Source organism: Candoia aspera, chromosome 14 (genome assembly GCF_035149785.1).
Source record: "Candoia aspera isolate rCanAsp1 chromosome 14, rCanAsp1.hap2, whole genome shotgun sequence".
Lineage (NCBI taxonomy): Eukaryota > Metazoa > Chordata > Lepidosauria > Squamata > Boidae > Candoia > Candoia aspera.
The window spans coordinates 660557-679530 of NC_086166.1; the positions used below are offsets into that span (position 1 = coordinate 660557).

At 58.2% G+C, this 18974-nt stretch overlaps 1 protein-coding gene across 1 annotated transcript; it reads left to right on the forward strand.

Moving 5' to 3' along the window:
• The first annotated feature begins 9690 nt into the window (after positions 1 to 9690).
• Positions 9691 to 13029, forward strand: SOCS1 (suppressor of cytokine signaling 1). The gene is made up of 2 exons (XM_063314998.1): positions 9691 to 9963; positions 11861 to 13029. Exon 2 carries the CDS (start codon positions 11936 to 11938, stop codon positions 12557 to 12559), a length of 624 nt encoding a protein of 207 aa, XP_063171068.1. The 5' UTR covers positions 9691 to 9963; positions 11861 to 11935; the 3' UTR covers positions 12560 to 13029.
• Positions 13030 to 18974: the final 5945 nt, after the last annotated feature.

Below are 18974 nucleotides of genomic sequence, written 5' to 3' on the forward strand. Positions count from 1 at the left end.
TTTTTCTGTTGGGGGGAGAGGAGGGAACGCCACTGAGAGCAGGTTTGTGGCAAAGCCTGTCGCATATTTGGCAGAACCAAGTGTCGGGTTTAAATCAACCGTTGGATGATGCACCTCCCAACCCTGCTGCGGGAGGATCCGGACCCCGAAGCAGCGTCAAGGCCCCACTGGAACCCTGCACGCGCCCAGACCTGTTTTCCTGCACGCACAGGGAGGAAGAGGCCCAGAACAAGCTATTTTGGTGGAGCAGTTGGACGAGAGGGATCCTGCCCCACCCAGTGATCTTTCAAGCAAGAGAGCATGGATGGAATAGGCGGCAGCTTCTCCCCATCTCCAAGGGGACACCCACTGCCTCAAGGCCTAAAAACACGTCCCCCTTTCTTTAAAATGGCAGGCAGCAGCTTGTAAACTACAATACTATGTTATTCAGAAGTAAAACCAAACGCTTTCCTTATGTCAGCCCTTTCTCAGCCACTTTTAAGGGCTGCGAGGTGCTGCCGGGAGGCGGGGGTGGCCCAGTCAGCTGGCCTTTCCTGCGGAACAGGAGGCCCTGCAAGGCCCCCCGCGGCTCTGAAGGAGACGTCCAGGGGTTTCTGGCCACCGGCGGAAGTCTCCTGCAGGGTGGGCCCTCCTGTCTGAGGCGGTAAGGTGCACGGGGCACCAGACCGGCTGATCAGGAACTGGAGGTCTGACCGAGCTGGGTCTGGAGCCAAGAGGATGCCAGGGGCGGGCCAAAACGGGGGGAACGTCGGAGCCAGTCCTGGCACTTCCCTCAACCAGGCCCATCTTTCCTCTCCTTCCCCAGAGGGCTACCGGCCATTGGCCTCAGAGCCCCCAAGGGAAGGGGGCCGGTGCAGCCAACTGCTTCACGCTGGACCGCGGGGATGAGGAGGCAAAGAGCTCCCAAGGGGTTCGCAGGGGTCTGCCTGACCCGGAGCGGCGGTCCCGGCGGGCCCCCCCCCCCCCGCGAGAGCCTTTCCTGAGAGCGGAGTCAGGCTTTTTCCCCAGACGCTCCTTATGTTCGGCCTGCCCAGCGCCGGCAGCCCCGGGGCGGCTTGGTAAAGCCTCAACCCCGCAGCTGGGACGCCTCGCCCACCCCGGTCGGCTTCGCCCAGGCTAGGCGGGTTCCCCTTCCCTCCCGCTCCCCGAACTGCGAGGCGAAACCGCGGGGTTGGGCTGGGCAGGGCCGGGTGCGGACCAGGGCCGGCTGTGACTGCGCACATCTGGAAGGGCCCGGGCCGGGGGGCGGGGGCGGACGGCCGAGCGAACCCAGCGCCACCTCTGTCGGGGCATCCGGGCCCCGCCGGCGAAGCAGCGTTGGAGTCTCTCCTCCTCGCAGGGACACAAGACCGATACTACCCGGCGTTCACCAATAGGGGTAGCGGGCAAAGGTGAGCCCCCGGCGAGGAAGGGCGGCGCAGGAGACGTGGGGAGGCCCTTTCTGGCCCCCGAACCCACTCCGGGAGCAACGGGGGCGCCTCCCGGGAGACCCTCCGCATCCCAGGCGAGGGGCGCCTGGCTCGCCCGGGGTCTAGCCGCCTCCTGGCCCCGAAGCTTCGCCCCCGGCCCGCTTCCCTCCTCTCCCAAGGAAAACTTCCGGGCCCGGCCGGCCGAACAGCCACCCGCCGCCACTCACCGGCCCGCAGCCAGGAGGAGCCGCCGCCGCCGCCGCGCTCAACTGGCAGCTCTCGGCCCGTCCGAAAGAGCCCAAACAGCCGCTGTGCGGCCTCCCATTGGCTGCCGGGTCACGCGACTCCGCCGGGCTCCTCCAATCGGCACGCGCCGGTGGAACGTTGAAACTTTTGTATCTGTCCAGGCTCCCACTCCCGTTTTTCTCAATTGGGCGGTGGGGGTGAGAGAGCGCGCGCTCGGGCGTCGGGGGAGCGGGCTATTGGAACAGACCGCGACAGCAGCGCTTCCCTTCCCCGGGAAGCAGAGCAATCCGACCCCCCGAGTGCCCCCCCACTTTGGAGTTCGACGCCCAGCATCCCGAGCCAGTATAGTGGCTGCCATTCCCACGACCAGCTTTTGGCCATATGTGGCCAGAATGATGGGAGTTGGAGCCAAATGCCTCTAGAGCAGGGTTTTTCAACCCGGGCCTCTTTAAGATGGGTGGGGGATTCTGCGAGTCTAAGTCCACCCATCTTAAAGCCTCCCAGGTTGAGAAACCCTGCTCTGGAGGATGCCAGGGGCAAGTTCTCAAACCACGGGCCAGCTCATCCTGGGTAACGCGCCAGAGAAGGAACAGCGAGGGGAGCTGAGCCGGAATCTGCCAATCTTCCTGGGGAGAGTAAGGCTTTGGCCTGTGTGAGTGTACCCCCGGCTCCCTTGCTTTCTCCACTCTCATCATTTCAGCTCCTTGCTGAAGGCAGCATTGTGCCAGCCAAGAGTGTGCACCTAGGCATGGCCGGCCTCTTTCCTGCTGGCGGTGTCGAGCCCTGGTGAATTGCTGGCTTGAAGTGGGACCCACCTGGGCTGAGCGATGGCCGCGTCCCTGTCTTTGGGCTCTCTTGGGTGAAACAGCCGGTTGGACCAGACGGGCAGAGCCAGAGAGTCCTTTCCCTGCCCGGGCCGTGGGCTGCTAAGAAGGCTCCTTAGGCATGCCGGAGACCGACTATCACTCCGAGCCTGCTTGGTTCCGAAGACCTTCTGCGGCCTTTCCCAGCCTGTGCCCCTCCGAAACTTTTGGCTCACAGCTCAGGCAGCACAGGAAGGGCCCAGCATGATGGGAGCGGCAGTCCAAACCATTTGGGGGCACAGAAACTCAAATAGGCCAAAGCTGCTCTATTGTACAGAGTCTGTGCTGATTCCAGCCCCCCATTTCCATTCTTCTCCATCGTCACCGCCACCTCCTCCTCCTGCTCTTGTTTCTCTTGGGTCAGTATTTAGATGGAAGGCTCCTTGGGCCTGGCCTCTGGCATTTCGTCATGCATGCCGATGTGTCACTACAGAAGAACAACAGTGGCTTAATGACTTCCACTTCCTGGTGTGACCTGTCAGGCCTCTTCTGGTGAGGAGGGATGCTGTGCCATTTCGCCATCCCCGGTTCCTGCTGCCTATTAAGGCTGTGCTGATTCATGTGCCTTTCCTTCCCTGTAAATCAGGATCCTAATAACCTCACAATTAACTATGGCTCTTCCCGTGGGCCAGAATGAAGCACCTCCCCCCCCCCCCCATTCTCCAAGAGAACAGCAAAGGAGCCCTGAAGGAAGTGCAGGCCTGGGGGGGTGGATCCTGCCCTCTCTCAAACTGCTGTTCCCATTCAGAAGAGTCTTCCTGGGTCAGTTAAAAGGATGAGCCTGCCTGCTTGTCCCAGAAAAAAAAACAACGAACAATTTGGAGGGTGGGAGGGAGCAGCAACCTCCTCATTGGCAGCCATTTTGTGAGAGCACCCACACACCAAGGGCCAACAGCTGCTCTCCAATCACCATGCAAAGGGGAGACACGGAGGTCAGGCCAGCATTCTCCACCTGGCAGGGGATGCTGGGTGAAAGAGAAGCCCAGCCTGGGTCTCTGAGCCGAGCACGGAGGCCGGCCAGCAAAGGCATCCGCACACGCAGAACCGCAGTTGGCTTCCCCAGCCTGTGTGGAGACAGGTGGAAGAGCTGGCTCTCTAATTTTAGCCTCCCGTGGGCGTTGCAGCCCTGTTTCATCTAATTAAGGTCTAACGAGTTCACATTTCTTCCTGAAATCTAATTATCTTAAAACATTTGCAAACTGATTTATTCACACCACAGCCACCCAGTTCCCTTTCCTTCTTCGCCCCAGAAGGTTTTTTTGAGGCAATCTAACCCCAGCAGAGGGAAATACGGTAAGGCCGCCTTGTGCAGGTTTGGTGCCCACCCTTCCAGGCCTGGTTGGGTGGTCTTGCAGCTGGTCCTTCCCGGGCCAGAGCAGAATCCAGCCTTGCCTTTGCTGGGAGCGAAGGACAAGTGAGGCTGCTGCAGGATGATGGAACAGTGCCTGGCCCCCCGTCCATCTCTTGGGCAGAGCAAGGTGGGAGGGAACCCTGAACCAAACCTGATAAAGGATGAGCAGGGAGGGGGGAGAGAGGATGGAGGGCTCGCTGTTTCCAGGCTTCTGATCAGCCAAGGGAGAGCCCCCTCATGGCCCCAGAAAGGCTTCTCCATTTGTTTGCACAAACCTTTTCAGGAATCCTCAGGGTTGTTAGACTGGGGAGAAGCTGTTTCAGGGGAGCTCAGGCAGAGGAATGGTGTTTTGCCCTCCCAGCTTCCTCATAACCTGCTGGCCCCACAGCATTCAAGCTCCATGGGTTCAACAAGGGCAAAAGGAAATGGAGGCGGGTGCGGGAGGGCTCCAGACTCCTCTCTTGGTGTGCAAGAAACTAACAGGGGCTGAGCCTTTGAAAGCAGGGCCGCCTTCAATGGTGAACAACCAGGAAAGAAAGGGGGTCTTCTGACCATGGGCAGACTGCCTTTCCCTGCAGGCAGCCTGGCATCTCTGAGACCAGAACAAGGAGAGGAGCTGCCCTCCGGTGCAGCACCATCTGGGGCCTGGCACTTTTCGCCAAGGATGGGTGTTTCTTAAGGAAAGGCGGCCCCCAGCAAGTTACATTTCTGTGGGGTGGAGGAAGGCTGCGCTCTGAAAGCTTTGCCCGGCAGAGGGCAGCAGCCCACAGCCTCTTTTTTGGACACGCCGAATTTCTTTGGAAGCTGAGTGATATTTGTGCAGTTGCTGCTTCAGGAACTAACAGCTCTTCCTCGGAAGCAGGGCCCACAATTAAGCAAATTAGGGTGAATTGTCTGCTTCCCCACGTCATTCTCTGCAGCAAGCCCTCACAAATGTGTGTGGTGTGGTGTGCGTGTGTGTGTGCTTGAACTTCTCCTGACATCTGCTTCCTGTTACCACGTGTGACCCTGCAACACAAAGACGACTGACTCCCCCCCACACCTGCTGGATGTGCAAGGCTGCGATGCCCACCCCCTCCATCCCCTTCATCCCCACCCTGCCAAGGGGCCGGGAGCTGCTTCCTGCGAAAGAGATGTGTATCAGGAGGACTCAAAACCCTGTTCCTAGGAAAACATGGCCTGTCCCCAAGCAAGTGCCGGTTCGTCTCTGTCTTCACCGAGAAAGTGGGGGTTCCATGGAATTCAGGGACCAGGTCTGCAGGCCAGCCCCTGTTTCACACTTTCATCTCGGTGTGGTTCAATTTCCCTGAAATCACCCTTTTCAGAAAAGAAGAGAGAAACCACAGTTTCAGTCTCTCTGGAGGATCAGAAACCAGCTTCAGGAAACAGAACCGGCTTTGATGCTGGTAAGCGCAGCACTCCGAACGTCTAGAGGTTTCTTCTGAAGCCGCCTCCCCCAAGAAAAGAGAGCATCCTTCTTTAAAAAGGAAAATAAAAAACCCCATGCCAGAAAGAAAAAGGACACTCATTTGAGGACAACAATGTTCACATTTTGGACAGAGAAGATAGGTGGTTTGAGAGAGGGGTTAAGGAATCCATTCATGCCAAAGTGGGAAATCCTTCCCTCAACAGAGGTGGAGGCCTCAGACACAACTTGTCCCCCATTTTTCATGCTGCTGTTTCATCAGTCCCCAGGAAGATTAAGACCACCAGGAAGGTCACTCTTAACAATCCACTTGGGGATGAGCAAGGGATTTAGGAGTAAGACATCCCAAAGGCAATCCCCACCTCCATGGCACAATTAACAAGCCATTCAGGTGTAGGGACAGTGCAGCCACCCTGGAAGACATATATGGGGTCCCCTCACCAACCTTTGCCCAGACTGAAGAAGCTGCTTGGATAAGCAGCAAAACTTTTCTACCAAAAAGAAAGAAATCCAGTTGCCATGACTCAACCTACAGACCCATGCCAGGATGTGTTGCAAAACTGCCTGAGGCGTCCTGGCCCTTTGAATGGCCCTGCCTTGCTGCAAAGTCAGACAGACTAGGCTCCTGTGCTAGTCAGACATTCAACAGGTACTGATTTTCCCAGCCTGGAAACATGACCTGTTGCAATCCTGCCTGTTCAGAGGCTTTTTAACCTAAAAAGTGAGAACCAGGCCAGGGACATCGGAGGGGTGAGATAAATATCTGAGGCTTGTTTGAAAAATAGTTGCTGTTTGAAAGTTGGAGGCTCAGGTCTGTGAGGAGGTACGCTCAGCTCCCTCAGAATTTTTTCCTTACGGGGTTCTTTGCTGGGGTAAGCCCGCACCCACAGACACGGACCAGCGACAATGGTGAATTGGACTCCTGGACTTGGACATCATGTAAAGGCTCTCGTGTGAAAAGGGTTAGGGTGAAAAGGTGCATGCGCCGGCCCACAGTTGGCCCAAGGGGCTGTGCAAGCCATGATTGCTGGCTTAAAAGTGGCCGTTTGGAAGTCCGGCAGATTTCAGGAAGCTGCAGCGTTCGCAGCAGCCCCGACCTCCTTCCAGGAAAAAAAAAGTAACATCCTGCTTTTATTCTCCGATCTTTCATCTCAGTGATCAGTTTCTGAGATGATTTCCCAAAAAAAAAGGCTTATTAGAATCCAGGATAATGACACGTGCGAGGCAAGGGCTATTCTGGAAAGAGACGGTGTGTGAGTGAGGGGGGGCGGAGAAGGGGGGACTGAATGCAGGAGAAACAGCCTTTTACCCAAAGCAGGGCTGAGAACAGGGAGGGCTGCTCTGTTCCCAGTTGTGGGAAGCACGCCTGGGGGGGGGTGGAAAGGACTCCCTGGACTTGCTCCCCCCTTTACGAAAAGCAGCGGTGGGTTATAGGGTGCTCCTGCCAGGATCTTCCACTCTGTTTCGCTACTCTGCTGGGTCCCTCCCAGAGAAAGTGAGGAGGGGCAGGAGAGCTATTACCCGTAAATACCCTTCGGACAATATTTCACCCCCCCCCGCCTAGACCCCCCCATTTTTATGAAAAGATCTCTTTTGCCCCTTTAGCGGTTGCAGAAGCCGCCCTTGGCTTGAAATTAACCAGCAGCGCGGCGGCAGGACAAGAGGAAGCCACCGGCTCCAGACCCTCCCCCCGGGAGATTATGGATGGGCTGCCCGTCCGCCGGCTGCTGGCCCTCTGAACAAAAACTGCAGCGCGACTGCGACGCGAGACCTTCAACTGGGATGCGCTTCTTGGCCTTATTTTCCAAGGAGTGCGTTGGAAGCCGTGGCGCGTTTTCTAAAGAAGTCAGTGTTGAACGCTTTTCCGGTGAAGGCGCTTTTCCAAGGCTGGACAGTTGGATACCAGGAACCTCTGATGCGATGTCTTGCTTTTGGGTTTCCATGAAAAATACACACTTCTGGGAATGACACACCTGGATTCTTTGGAACCCACAAGTAACACCGTACAGGATGTCAACAGAGGAGGAAGTGCAAGCAGACGCTTTGCCTCTCATTGTTATGCGGCCCCTTCGCCAGCCACGCCAGCTTCCCTTTCGGCCAGGTACCCAGCGCAAACGTGGGGATCAGGGTCCACCTGCCTGCCCTCCCTGCTGGGCTCCTCGGCTGACCCGGCGGGAGGCAGGAAGCCGGGCCAAGGGAGGAGGGGGCCGCCCGGGTCTGGCCCAGAACGGCTGGGCTTGCCTTCTTAGGCAGCCGCCTCTCTGCTGTGTTTTCGCTGCCCGCCCGGGCGAGGTCAGAGACGCCGAGCAGCCGGCCCCGAGGAGACGGCAGAAGCCACCTTTCCAAACGGGCCATCTGCTCGTCCTCCCCGAGGCTTTAGAGGGAGGAGGGAGGGGGCGGCGGGAAAGCTGGGAGACTCAGCGACGCCGCCGCTCCACCGTGGCAAGGGTGGAGCGGCGCCCAGGGCTGCTCCTTTCCCCGGCCAGGCAGCGGCCCAGGCCGCCCCGGACTGCCTCCCCTCCCCCCTGCCGGCAAGACCGGCACACCTTGTCCCGCTTCTGCTCCGGGTCAGCGAGGACTCGCTCATGTCCCCCGAGCCGGGCGAGAAAAGGAAAGGAAAAGTCACTCGCGAGATCCAGCTGATTGTCGGGCACGCGCTTTCTGAGAACTGGAGGGGAGGGGGGCGCGGCTTACAATAAACGGACCGCTTATCCGGAAAGGGCTCCGCCGCTGTAGGGAGCTGGGCGGCGGCGGCGGAGCAAACGGAGATGTTTCGGGCCACTTTGGCCTCACCGGCCCCGTCCTCCTCGCCCCCCTCAGCCCGGCTTCCTAACGTCGCGGAAGACCCGGACCTCCGGCGTTTGGCGGGGAGGCTCTCTGCCGTGGCGGCCTCACTCCGAAGGGGCAGCCGCTGACCCGACCCGCTCCTTCTCTGCCCTGGGCTCGGGAACGCGGTGCTTGCAAGCCGGGACGCAGAAGCCGCCCAACCTTCCGAGCCCCCCGACGGCGGCAGCCCCCACCCCCAGGTCACGGATCCGATACTGCAGACTGTTCCAGACATTCTTCCCCAGAATGCGGCCGGTTTCTCAGAACGGCAAACGGGCGCCCTCCCCGCGAAGCGCTCCTCTTTCGGTCTCACTCTTGCTCAGACCTCCTCGCCCACGGGCCGCCGTTCTGCGCCGCCGGGCCGCCCGGCGCCTCCAGAGACCCTGCGGGGCTCCCGGCTGGGACAGCAGCCGCTGCCCAGCTTCCCGCCTCTCCGACCCTTTTGCCCTACCGACTGACCCGCAGTCGGGGCTGAATCTCTTCGGAACCGTCTGAACAACTGGAAATGGAACACGAACCTGTGTTAGGAAGCTGTAGTTTCACAAGCATGTGTAAAAGTACCGGGCGGGTGGGTGAGTGGGTGGGCTGTACAACATCCCTTTCAGACTCACTTGCTAGCTGCTTGGGATGAAAAAACTCACCTTTGGATTCTGGCCAGCCTTCCCTTGCCCGCCCCCCCCCCCGGCCTTTTTCAGTGTCCTGCAACTGACAACGTTCTTAGGCTCCCCAGCAGGCTTGGGGCTGCCCCCTCCCCTTTCACAGCCCCTCCGGCTTCGCCTGTTCCTACGAACGGGGCTGAGGGAAGACCGGGCCGACCAGGTTGTGTAACTCATCGCAATTCACCCAAGCCCGCCCCGCCCCGCCCCCTCTTGCAAGTTGCGGTTTTCCAGAAATTGGCCGCCGTCTTCCTAGCCCAAGATAGCCCCCTCGGTGGGGGTGGGGGGCGCTGTTCTGGCTCCGGGTGCGAAACCCGAGGCTCTCTCGGGCCTTCCAGATCCTTTTCCGGGCGCGAAGACTTGGTGCTCCAGGCGGGGGAGGGGGAGTCCGTGTCCCGCCTTAACCTGCAGGGACGACGGGGGGCGGCTTTTCCTCCGGGGGCGCCTGTGCAAGCAGAGAGGGGCGGTGCGGTGGGGGGCTCTAGCGAGGGGCCACCGCCAGCCCCGTCTCGGTCGCCCGACGCGCTCTGGCCCCGCGGACCAGGAGTCCCGCTTTCTCTTTCTTTTCCCCGCAGCCGCCCGCTTTCCGGGACGGGCCCGGTTCGAGAAGTGCCCGGGCGGCCCGGCGCGCCCTCCCCGCCCGCCGCGAGAGCCCCCGCCGAGCGCCGCCTGCAGCGCGGGCGCGGGGGGCGCCTGCCGAAGACCCGGCCCGCAGCTCCCCGGGGGCCCGGCCGCCCCCCCCGCCCCCACTCCTCCGCCGCAGGAGAGGGAAAGCGAAAGTCTGCCGGGAGGGCGGGCGCGCGGGGCGGAGCCTGGCGCTGGAAGAGCGAAAGCGAGAGCGCCCACGCGTTAAAAAGCCCCGGCGGCGGCCAGGCCGGGAGACGGGCGCTGGGCGCCGTACCAGCAACAGCGGCAGCGGCAGCGGCAGCGGCACCGGCACCAGCACCAGCACCCGGTTCGGCGCGGATGATGCGGCTGCGGCGGCTGCAGCGCCCCGAGCAAGCAGCGCGCACAGGCAGCGGGGCCCGGCCTTGGCGAGCCGCGGTGACCGGGAGTCCCTCTCGCCGGAGAGCTGAGGCGGCGGCGGCGGGGCGGCGGCCCGGCCTTGAGCGGCCCCGCCGCGGCCACCATCCGGCCCCGCGGCTCCGGACGGGGAAGGCAGCCTGCCGGCGCCGAGGCGTCCGAGGTAAGCGCCCGCTCGGGGCCGCGGGGCCTTTCCGGGAGCTCCTCGGCCGCTGCCTGGAAGAGCCGCGGCGGGGCAGCCGTGGAACGCGCGGGCGGCGGCGGCGGCGGCGGCGGCCGGAACGGGAGCCAAAGCGGCGGCTGCAGCTGGAGGGCCGCGGAGGGAGCGGGCGCCGAGCAGTCCGGCCTTCCTTGCCCCGGGGCCGCCGCCCTCGTCGTCCTGGCAAGCCCGGGCTGAGAAACGGCGTTTCCGACACTCGCGGCTTTGTCTCCCCTTCCCTGGCTGGGATCCCTGCCCGCCCCCCGCTCGCCCCTGCCCTTTGGAGCCGGTCCCCTTTTTCCTTCCCTACGTGTCGGCCCGCTGGGACGGGTGTCGGTTTTCATCTCCTGGAGTTCCCCCAAGGCGAGCCGCAGCGCGCGGGCCGGCCTAGTCGGGGAGCTTCGGGGCAGCGCAGGGCTTCCCTCCAGCCAAGCCGCTGGCGGGTCTCCCTCGCCCCGTGCCAGCCTTGTCCACCTTGCCCAGAGGGCGGCTGCGGGTTAGCCAAAGAGTGCAAGAGGGTCCCAGCAGCTTGCCCAGATTAGGGGCACCTCCTAGCATCGGGGGGGGGGGGAGGTTCAGTGGTGGCCCAGCAAAGGGCCCTCCAGCCTGAGAGGTGGGGGTCTCCTTGGGTCCCCTTGAACCTCCTCCTCCTCCTCCAGCTGACCTGAAGCTGCACCCACAAAGTGGGCCTGGTGATATTTGGTGTTTCCGTGCCTGTTGGCATGCAAGTCTGGGGTGCAGTGTTTCAGAACCCTCCTGTTGCCGATGCACACGCACAGGCACACACAGGCACAGAGGCCAGAGGGCTCAGGGCCCTGGTGGCAGAAATCCAGGACCCGTCAGTCCAGAAGGTCGCAAACCAGCCATTCTCTGGCAATCTCAGTTGATGAGAATGCAGCGCGAAGTAGGAGGGGCTTCCCAAACTGCTTTTCAGGAGAGTTGCCGAAGGAGCTGGGTGAAGCCCTTCACCCCTCTCCCACGGGCAGGAGGAAGCCTTTGAGTGTCAGCTTGAGAAAGAGCAGCTGAGTGGCAGGTTCAGGGTTCAGGATCTGTAGTCGTGGGCCTGAAGATGCCTTCAGGCGGGGGCTGCAGAGGAAGGGAAGGGGCTTCTCAAGGGGAAGATCTCAGATTACTCAGGAATGTGGCAAGCACACAAGCCATGTGGTTTGATGCTGCACAAAGAGGCCGTGGGGTCCACTTGGGGGGATTTGAGCCTGAGCTGTTAACCAGCCCTTGTGTCTTTTAGTGTGGGCTTCCCCGTCCATCCAGTTTCCCGAGAGAGGGAGGGAGAACGTCTGGGACAATCTGCTGGGACAGTCCTGCACAGACTCCACTGGGGGGGGGGGGCATCACCATGCCAGGAAAGCCTCTTTTGTTCCATGCATCATTTAGCGAGCTTCTACTTTTGATGATGCGTCTTCCCTCCTTCTCGTAACCATTCAAACTAAAACCAGAAGGAGGGAGGAGCACAGCCGCAGCACCAGGTCTCTGTGGTGAGGGAGGGAAAGCTGAAAATAGCTTGCCTTGAAGGTCAGGCTTTCACTCTGCCTCTGTTCCTGGAGAGAAGAAGGCAGGACGGAGAAGTGGCAGGGCTGGTGGTTTAACATCTGATGGGAAAGAGGTGGAACTGAGCTGGCAGTTCCTGTCAGCGGGCCCCTGTGGCCGAGGGGAAGAAACCAGGCCAGAGCAGGGGTAGAAAGGCTGCTTCGACCGCGGCGCCTGGCTTCCCAAGAGGGGCAGCCGCGAAGGGGGTCCGCCTAAGCCAAGGTTCGGTGCTCTGACAGATGGATGTGGGGTGGCCGCTTCAACTGACTCTGAGTGGATCCAATTTAACCCCCTTTGTCTTCTCTCTGATTTGCAGGAGAGCCCCTGGACAGCAGCCCCCCCCTGGCCCCCCAAGCGATGGGAGGCACCTCCAGAGGATCTCGGTTGTAGGATGGTAGCACACAGTAGCGTAACGCCTGAGAATGGAATTGCGAGGGAGCTGAGATGTCGGCTTGAGCCCTCTGTCCGGGACGCTCTGCAAGCCCGCCCCCACCCTGGTCTGGGCCCGGCCGGCGCTGTGCAAACCCCGCGGGACACCCACTTCCACACCTTTCGCTCCCAGGAGGACTTTGGCACCATCTTCCGCACCAGTGCCTTGCTGGACCAGTGTGGCTTTTATTGGGGTCCGTTGTCCGTTGGCGCCGCCCACGAGAAACTGAAAGGTGAGCTGGTGGGGACGTTCCTCATCCGTGACAGCCGGCAAAAGAATTGCTTCTTCACCGTTAGCGTTAAGACGGCCACCGGGCCAACCAGCGTGCGCATCCTCTTCCAGGCAGGCCACTTCAGCCTGGACGGCAGCAAGGAGACCTTTGACTGCCTCTTCAAGCTGCTGGAACATTATGTGGACTCCCCCCGGAAGGTCCTGGTCGCTCCGCTGCACAAGGAGCGCTTGCGGTCCTTGCAGGATCTCTGCCGCAAAAAGATCGTGGCGGCTTTTGGGAGAGAGAATTTGCAGCACATCCCTCTCAACCCGGTCCTCAGGGGTTACGTGGAGTCCTTCCCCTTCAAGCTGTAAGGGGTGAGCATTAAGCTGGGGATGCGCTGGAGAGGATGGGAGAAGGAGGCAGTTCCGGGTGCTGGAAGCTGGGCGTTCAGTGGGGTGCAATCCCAGCGCGCCGGGCCAGGGAGCCAAGGCCCGTTTGCGCATGGAGAACTGTGGGAGAAGCAGAGCCCTTGCAGCGGTGAACCGCAGGTGACACTGGGCACATGCATCGGTGTGGAAAGACGTGACGCAAACCCGCGTCTGGATTTTTATAAATGCCCAGAATCGATTGTGAGCGCATCTCATTTCTGTAGCAGTTCCACTGTATTTGAACACTTGACCACCAATGTTTACACAACTGATAAACTGTTTGCACAAACGGAGGCTCTCAGAAGCCTTGTTGGTAATTTTCTGCTGTGCAGAGCCATTTTTGTTACTTTATATCTATTTTTTCTAAAGTTAATAATAAACCTTATTGTAAAGGTTCTTTTTCTAAAAAAAAAGGTAACGCTTTCTCTGGTCTTTGTTCACATGGGATTTGGATACGGATACCGGTGAGAAGCATGCACACACACACAGTAGGGCTGACTAACTCCCCTCTGCTAAGTCTCAGTTACCCAGCTGGGATTTGCGCTGATGAGCCCTCTGACCCAAAGGGATCTCTGCCAGGAATGCCCGTCGCCCTGGAACATGGAAAGCATGCTGGCAGGGCAGGGCAGGGCCAGGCCATCTCCCCTGTTCCTGGGAGGGGGCCAGCAGAAGGCAGCCAAGGCCCTTCCTGAAGGTTCACATGGGCCCTGCCAGCTGGCAGCCCTTCCTACAGGAAAGACTCCCTGCTCAGGGTTGGACGATGGGCCCTGTGTCGCACAGGGTCTTCTGGGCACTTCCCAGGCACCTCTCCAAAGGCCTGGCCACCATGGGGCTGATCCATGGCACTCCGGGACACAAGGCCCATTTCCAAGAGGACGGTGTAAACCCCACCGCCCAGCCTGGGGGAAGGTGAAGGTTCAGGTGGCAAATGGAGTTTGGTGTGATGATGTCATGAGTAAGGATGGCGAGCAGGGGGCTCCCATCCTTACTCATGACAGATGTGGGTGGGAAAAAGCCTTACCCATCGGTTTTGTGTTCAAAGGTCAGCTTGGGGTCATGGCAGAAAAGTACTCTTGCTTTGGGAGGTGGGGTGCTATAAAAGCCTGGCACGGTTTAGCCTTCGATGGGGTCAGGCTGCAAATTTCATGCAGGACAGATGCTTTGATGCCTCTCCCTCAGCTGCCCACAGCCAGACTGGAAAGGGAAAGGCTGCAGAAGTCTGCCCACCCCCTTTAGCCAGCAGGGGCCTCAGGTGTCTGCAGTACCTCTGGGGTCATGAGGGAACACGTGTGCCCGGGTGTCTGTTCCTGATCTCCCATCCTGGGGTCTTTGGGATCACTGGGGAGCGCAAGGCCAGCTGCCTCGTGCCACATGGCCGGGAGGGAGGGGCTTAGAACGGGAGAGTCGGCAGCATTCCGTGCCCCTGACCCGCTGCCCCTCCTTGCAGGATCCACTTGAGGGGCGCGTTTTCTTCTCTGCAGTCCCTGGCCGGATCCAGCTCGTGGTTTAACGTGACCTTTATTTTGGTGGCTTCTCCATCCAAACCGAATTTGGTCTCATTCTGTTCTGGTTGTGGAGACTCATCCTGTTGACAGATGGTCAGAGTCCTGAGTTCTCCGGTGCACTGCCCAAGGCCAGCTACATGCGGCACCTGCAGTAAGGTTCCCCCTGCCCTAGGGCAGCTTCTGGGGCAATCCGATGATTGAGATCTCAAGGCTCAGAGGAAGGCAGGCAGGCAGGCAGGATGCAGGAGAACAGGGTCTGAAGCGTCACCTGCAGGGGACTTGGAACAGGATCGGGACCCACCACGGAAGTGGAGAAGTCCTGTTCCCCTTCCCCAGGTGACCTCCTCCTTCCTGCTCACGTTCTCCAGCTGCTAACTGCTTTCAGGGGTGGCCCCGCACCACTAAGCCTTGGACGGTCAGCCCCAGCTCCTCCTCCTCCACTTCCTTCCTTCCTAACATTGCCCGAGTTATTGGAGGGGAAAAATACTCAAGTCGTGCACAACAAAAGGCCCAAAAAATATTTAACTAGAAAAACTTAGTTTGACAGCAGAACTTCTAAGCGTTTTCCCCCAAAAAAATTTCAGTTGGCTCTGTGGAAAGGCTGAGTAAGGTCTAATAATAGAGCAGTTACAAGGATTTAGTTGTTACACGGAATTGTGGAAACTGGAGGTTCTGTAATTTCCTGAAGTTCAGTGCAGGGCAGTTCCAAAGAACACGATGCATTTCTTTAACCTTCACCATCTATCTTTCCATTTGTTTCTCATTCTGTTCTCCATAATTTCTCAGGAACAACAGGTCACTTTCACCAGAATCAATACTGGTTCCTTAAATGTACAAGCCATCTTTGGTCCCTTCACAGTCAAGCAACAAAGTAAGAGGCACTTCATCCCCAAGACCCAAACACTTAAAAAAAAAAAGGGGGGGGGACACAACAAAAAAATCAGCTTTGCTTTGGTGCATCTGGACACAACAGTTTATTTGTCAGTGCAAGGCATCATCACATTTGTTTCAGAAGGCTTTGGTTTTCCCGTGGTCCCTAATGTGGCATTTGCTCTCTCCATGTCCGCAGCATGCAGTCTGCACCAAGTAATCTGTGCACCTTTTCCCAGCTGGACACCACCAGCTCAGAGTCTGCTCAGTTTAGGTCAGCCTTTCTCAACCTTCTGACCCTGGAAGATCCCTGGAAATATTTTTCAGGCCTCGGGGAAGGATCCCCTGCACATTCAGGCTCAAAGATAGGCCAGAAGTTGCAAAATCATTATATTTGTTTCATGGGTAGGCCTGTAGATATGCATTCACAGTGTTCTTAAACTGAAAATAAAGAATGAAACTGACCTCTTTAATGGGAAGTTGCCCAAATTTGAAATAACTTTTTAAATAAATCGTGATCCCCCAGGGAACCCCTAGGGACCTCTTGTGGAACCCCAGGGTGCCACGGAGCCCTGGTGGAGAAACCCTGGCTTAGGTGGTTTGGATCCTGGCCCAGCCAGAGACGCCCTGCAGCCACACACCCCTTGCAGGGTGAGGTGAGGTGAGGGAAGAGAGAAGGCAGGAACCGGCTGTTCCCTCTCCGGGTCTTGCAGAAACTGAGAGCCAAGGCACAGGTAGGTCGAGCTGTCCTCTTGGGCACCGCCAGCAGACAGGCACTTCCACGGCCAGCCTTTCACATCGGCGCTTGGTGCACGGCTGCCCACCCACTGCAACCTCCCTGGGTAGAGAGCTCAATGAGTGAAGCTTCCAAGGGGAAGATGCCCCTCACACTGCCCCCTCTCCTCGCCTCTGACCCACAGGAGACCGGCTGCGTCGAGGGCATGTGGCGGGAGGACGGCCTTCCTTCCCCGGGGGTGTGAACAGGGGATAAAGATCAACTTTCCCTCCCAGCTGCTTTCAGCCAGTCGTGTCTGAGGGCCTCAGCCAGTGGCTGGCGGTCCTCCTCCTTCCAAGAATGGCAACTGCCAACAGACGAAACCATCTCCTGTCAAAGGGAGGTCCAACGTGGGGCTCCTTTTCTGAATCCTGCCACCCTCCAGCACGCAAGGTGGGGAAAATGCCCAGGAAGATTCTGGAGAGACTCCAGAATTGGTGGTGTTGCAGCCTCGATATTGTGGGAACAATATCGTTCCCGTTCCCCTGCCGCATCAGGTCTGAGGGAGCAGGTGCTTTCCAGTTCTCAGTGGCTTCTTAGGAATTTAGCTCGGGAGTGCTCCCATGCTGCTCTCCTGGCCGGACGAGGCCAGGCCGTGTCCTTATTTGAACAACGTTTGGTCAGGAAAGGGAAGAGCTGCCCAGTTTTACGGACCGTGGGTGGCGTTTTGCAAAGGCCTTTATGAGCCTGACACGGTTTATCCATAAAAGCAAGACTGGTCTGCAGGGCTGTGTTTAAATTGCTTAATCGGCTAGAAGCCTCATTCACCAACCCTAAGTCGATCCTAACTTAGTCGGGCAGCAGGTTTTGATTCTCTCCAGCCCATGGGAATGCCAGGATGGTTTTCACTCTCCAGCATTTGCCAAAACTCTCTGCTCCTTTACCCACTAGCAAGATGTGCAATTTTTCAGTCTTCACAAGGAGCAACACTTTTGCCTGGGCCAGATGATGTTTTCTTTATGGCTTGCAGCGTGAGAACTGGTCATGCACTCCTGAAATGCTGCAGGGTCTGGGTTGCGCTCTCCAGAGTCTCTTACATCCACTAGGGTGTTTTGCAAACTTCTCTGACCTCCTGCCTTCTGCCAAGGTGCATTAGAAAAGCAGCAAGCAGGAACCACAGAAAATTTAGTTATAAAGTAAGGAAAAGTAATTGACAACGAATGTACAACCAGGAATAAAACCACAGCAAAACACTGCCCTCCAAAGAAGGAGGGCTGGGAAAGAGCCCCTGCTGTGCTGTACCCACAGGAAGTCCCAGGTGGGGCGGAGAGATTCTTGCCCGGGACACAGGAGAGCTGCTGCTGGTTGGCCGGAGCACCAGCCAGACTCTGTGGAAGGCCTTTCTCTGCTTGGATGGGGTGGAGTGGGGGGTCATTTTCTGAACATGCCCCCCCTTGGCAGATTCCACAGACAAGACAATGCTGAACTGAGATGTTAGCACCACTTCTGGCTTGTTGGGCACACCCTGCCTGCCAACCCCAGGACCAGGCCTTAGAGTTGCCTGGGGCCCTTTGAGGTCATGGGGAGGCTGTAGGGCCACCTGCTATTGGCACATCTCAGACACACCTCCAGTTGTGCCCCAGGCAAAACCGATGCTTCTCTTAAGTGTGCTCCCTTCTGCCAAGGCTGGGCCCAGGTTGGCAGCACCCGAGAGAACCCTCCCCATGATGTTACAGTTCATAGCTGGAGCGGCTGGCCTTCTTTGTAGCGTACCTGGTAGACAATAACAAGAGAGGTTCAAGAAGTTCTGATCTTGGTGATTAAAACAAGCCACTTCCTTCCTGACAAACACACAGAATAGCTGGGTCTCTTTTCTCCGTGTACAGAATGTGAGCACAATTGCAAATGAGTGTGCTTCCCACAATTGCAGCTTCGCTCTCTGCCTCTTTGAGTTTGCGTGCAGCCATGTCAGTCAAATCAGGACTTTCAGAGACCCAGAGGCAGATGCAGAGGAGCAATGGCCTTGGAGGAGCAGCCTGGCCATTTCCTAGGTGCTGAGCATCCCCAGGGTTGTGTGTGTGCGTGTGCGTGTGTGTGTTGTATCCTGCCATGGCTAAACTGCACAATCCTGGAAACACCACATGGATTTCAGATCAACAGACAGGAATCAACCATTCTGGAAGAACGGTGGGGCCTGCCCAGGGTCGTCTTTTCCCCACCTAATCCAGGAAGGCAAGTTTAGCACAATTTGGGTTACGTTTCAAATCTGACAAAAGGATAGGAGCCAAGTCTTCATATGAGGAGGAAGAAATGCTCAGAGAGGCTGCAAGGTCTCAACTAGCAAAATTACAGCATTCTTGAAACGGTGGCGGAATCTGTATTGTGGGACCCAGAAAATCCAAAGGATCATCTCCGGGTCTGGGATGCAAGTCCTGAGGTTTCCATGCACCTGTCCGAGGCTGTTCTTTTAAGTTACTCCTCGTATTGTGGGAAGGGAGGATTCAGCAGGTAAAGCCGTCTGACATGCAGGCCCAGCGGCACAGAAAGAAATGGGGGGGGGGGGGGTTGGATTTAAAACCACCAGTTGCCCCACCTCTGTCTTTCCTAAGGGAAGTCTCAGCTGCTGTTTCACATCTCCTGGTGAAGAAGTATAAGAAGTTAAGTTTCCTTTGCTTGTTGAAACCCCTGGTGTTAGTAATCCTGCTATGACTGAGGCCATTTACAAGAAGCAAGGCTGCAGTTCCTGCGAGCACCGCTGCCCCCTTTTCCTCTTTCAGTAGCAAGCTAAAAAGAAAGAGGTGGCATCCTGTAAGCCGGCAGACACTGGCTGACTGTATCTTGCCATCAGCGCTGCTCGTCAGCAAGCACTCAAACCATCCCGCCCAATCTGGTTGTCTCAGCCTGCCGGCCAGCAGAAATTAAAAAAGTCCGGGTGGACGTGAAAAGCCCTGGCCCAGCAGCTCACCCCGACGCAGCCCCCTTCCTCCTCTTGCTCGTGACCCCTTGTTGGAATTGATGGTGCCACCAGTTCTCAGAAATGGGATGAGGGAGTTACTAGAAGCAGGACCTGGAGCGGTCTGCCTCTTCGAGGTCTAGAGGCAGCTGCAGAATTAAAGCTGTGCCAAGGCAAGGCATGCATATGTTGGGGGTGGGGTGGGGGGTGGGGAGGAAACAGAGATTGATTGGGTAGCATTCTCACCCCAGGCCAAAGTCTAGCCCGGTTGCTAAAGGGAGAAACCCCGCAAGGATGTCTTCGCGTGCCCCAGTT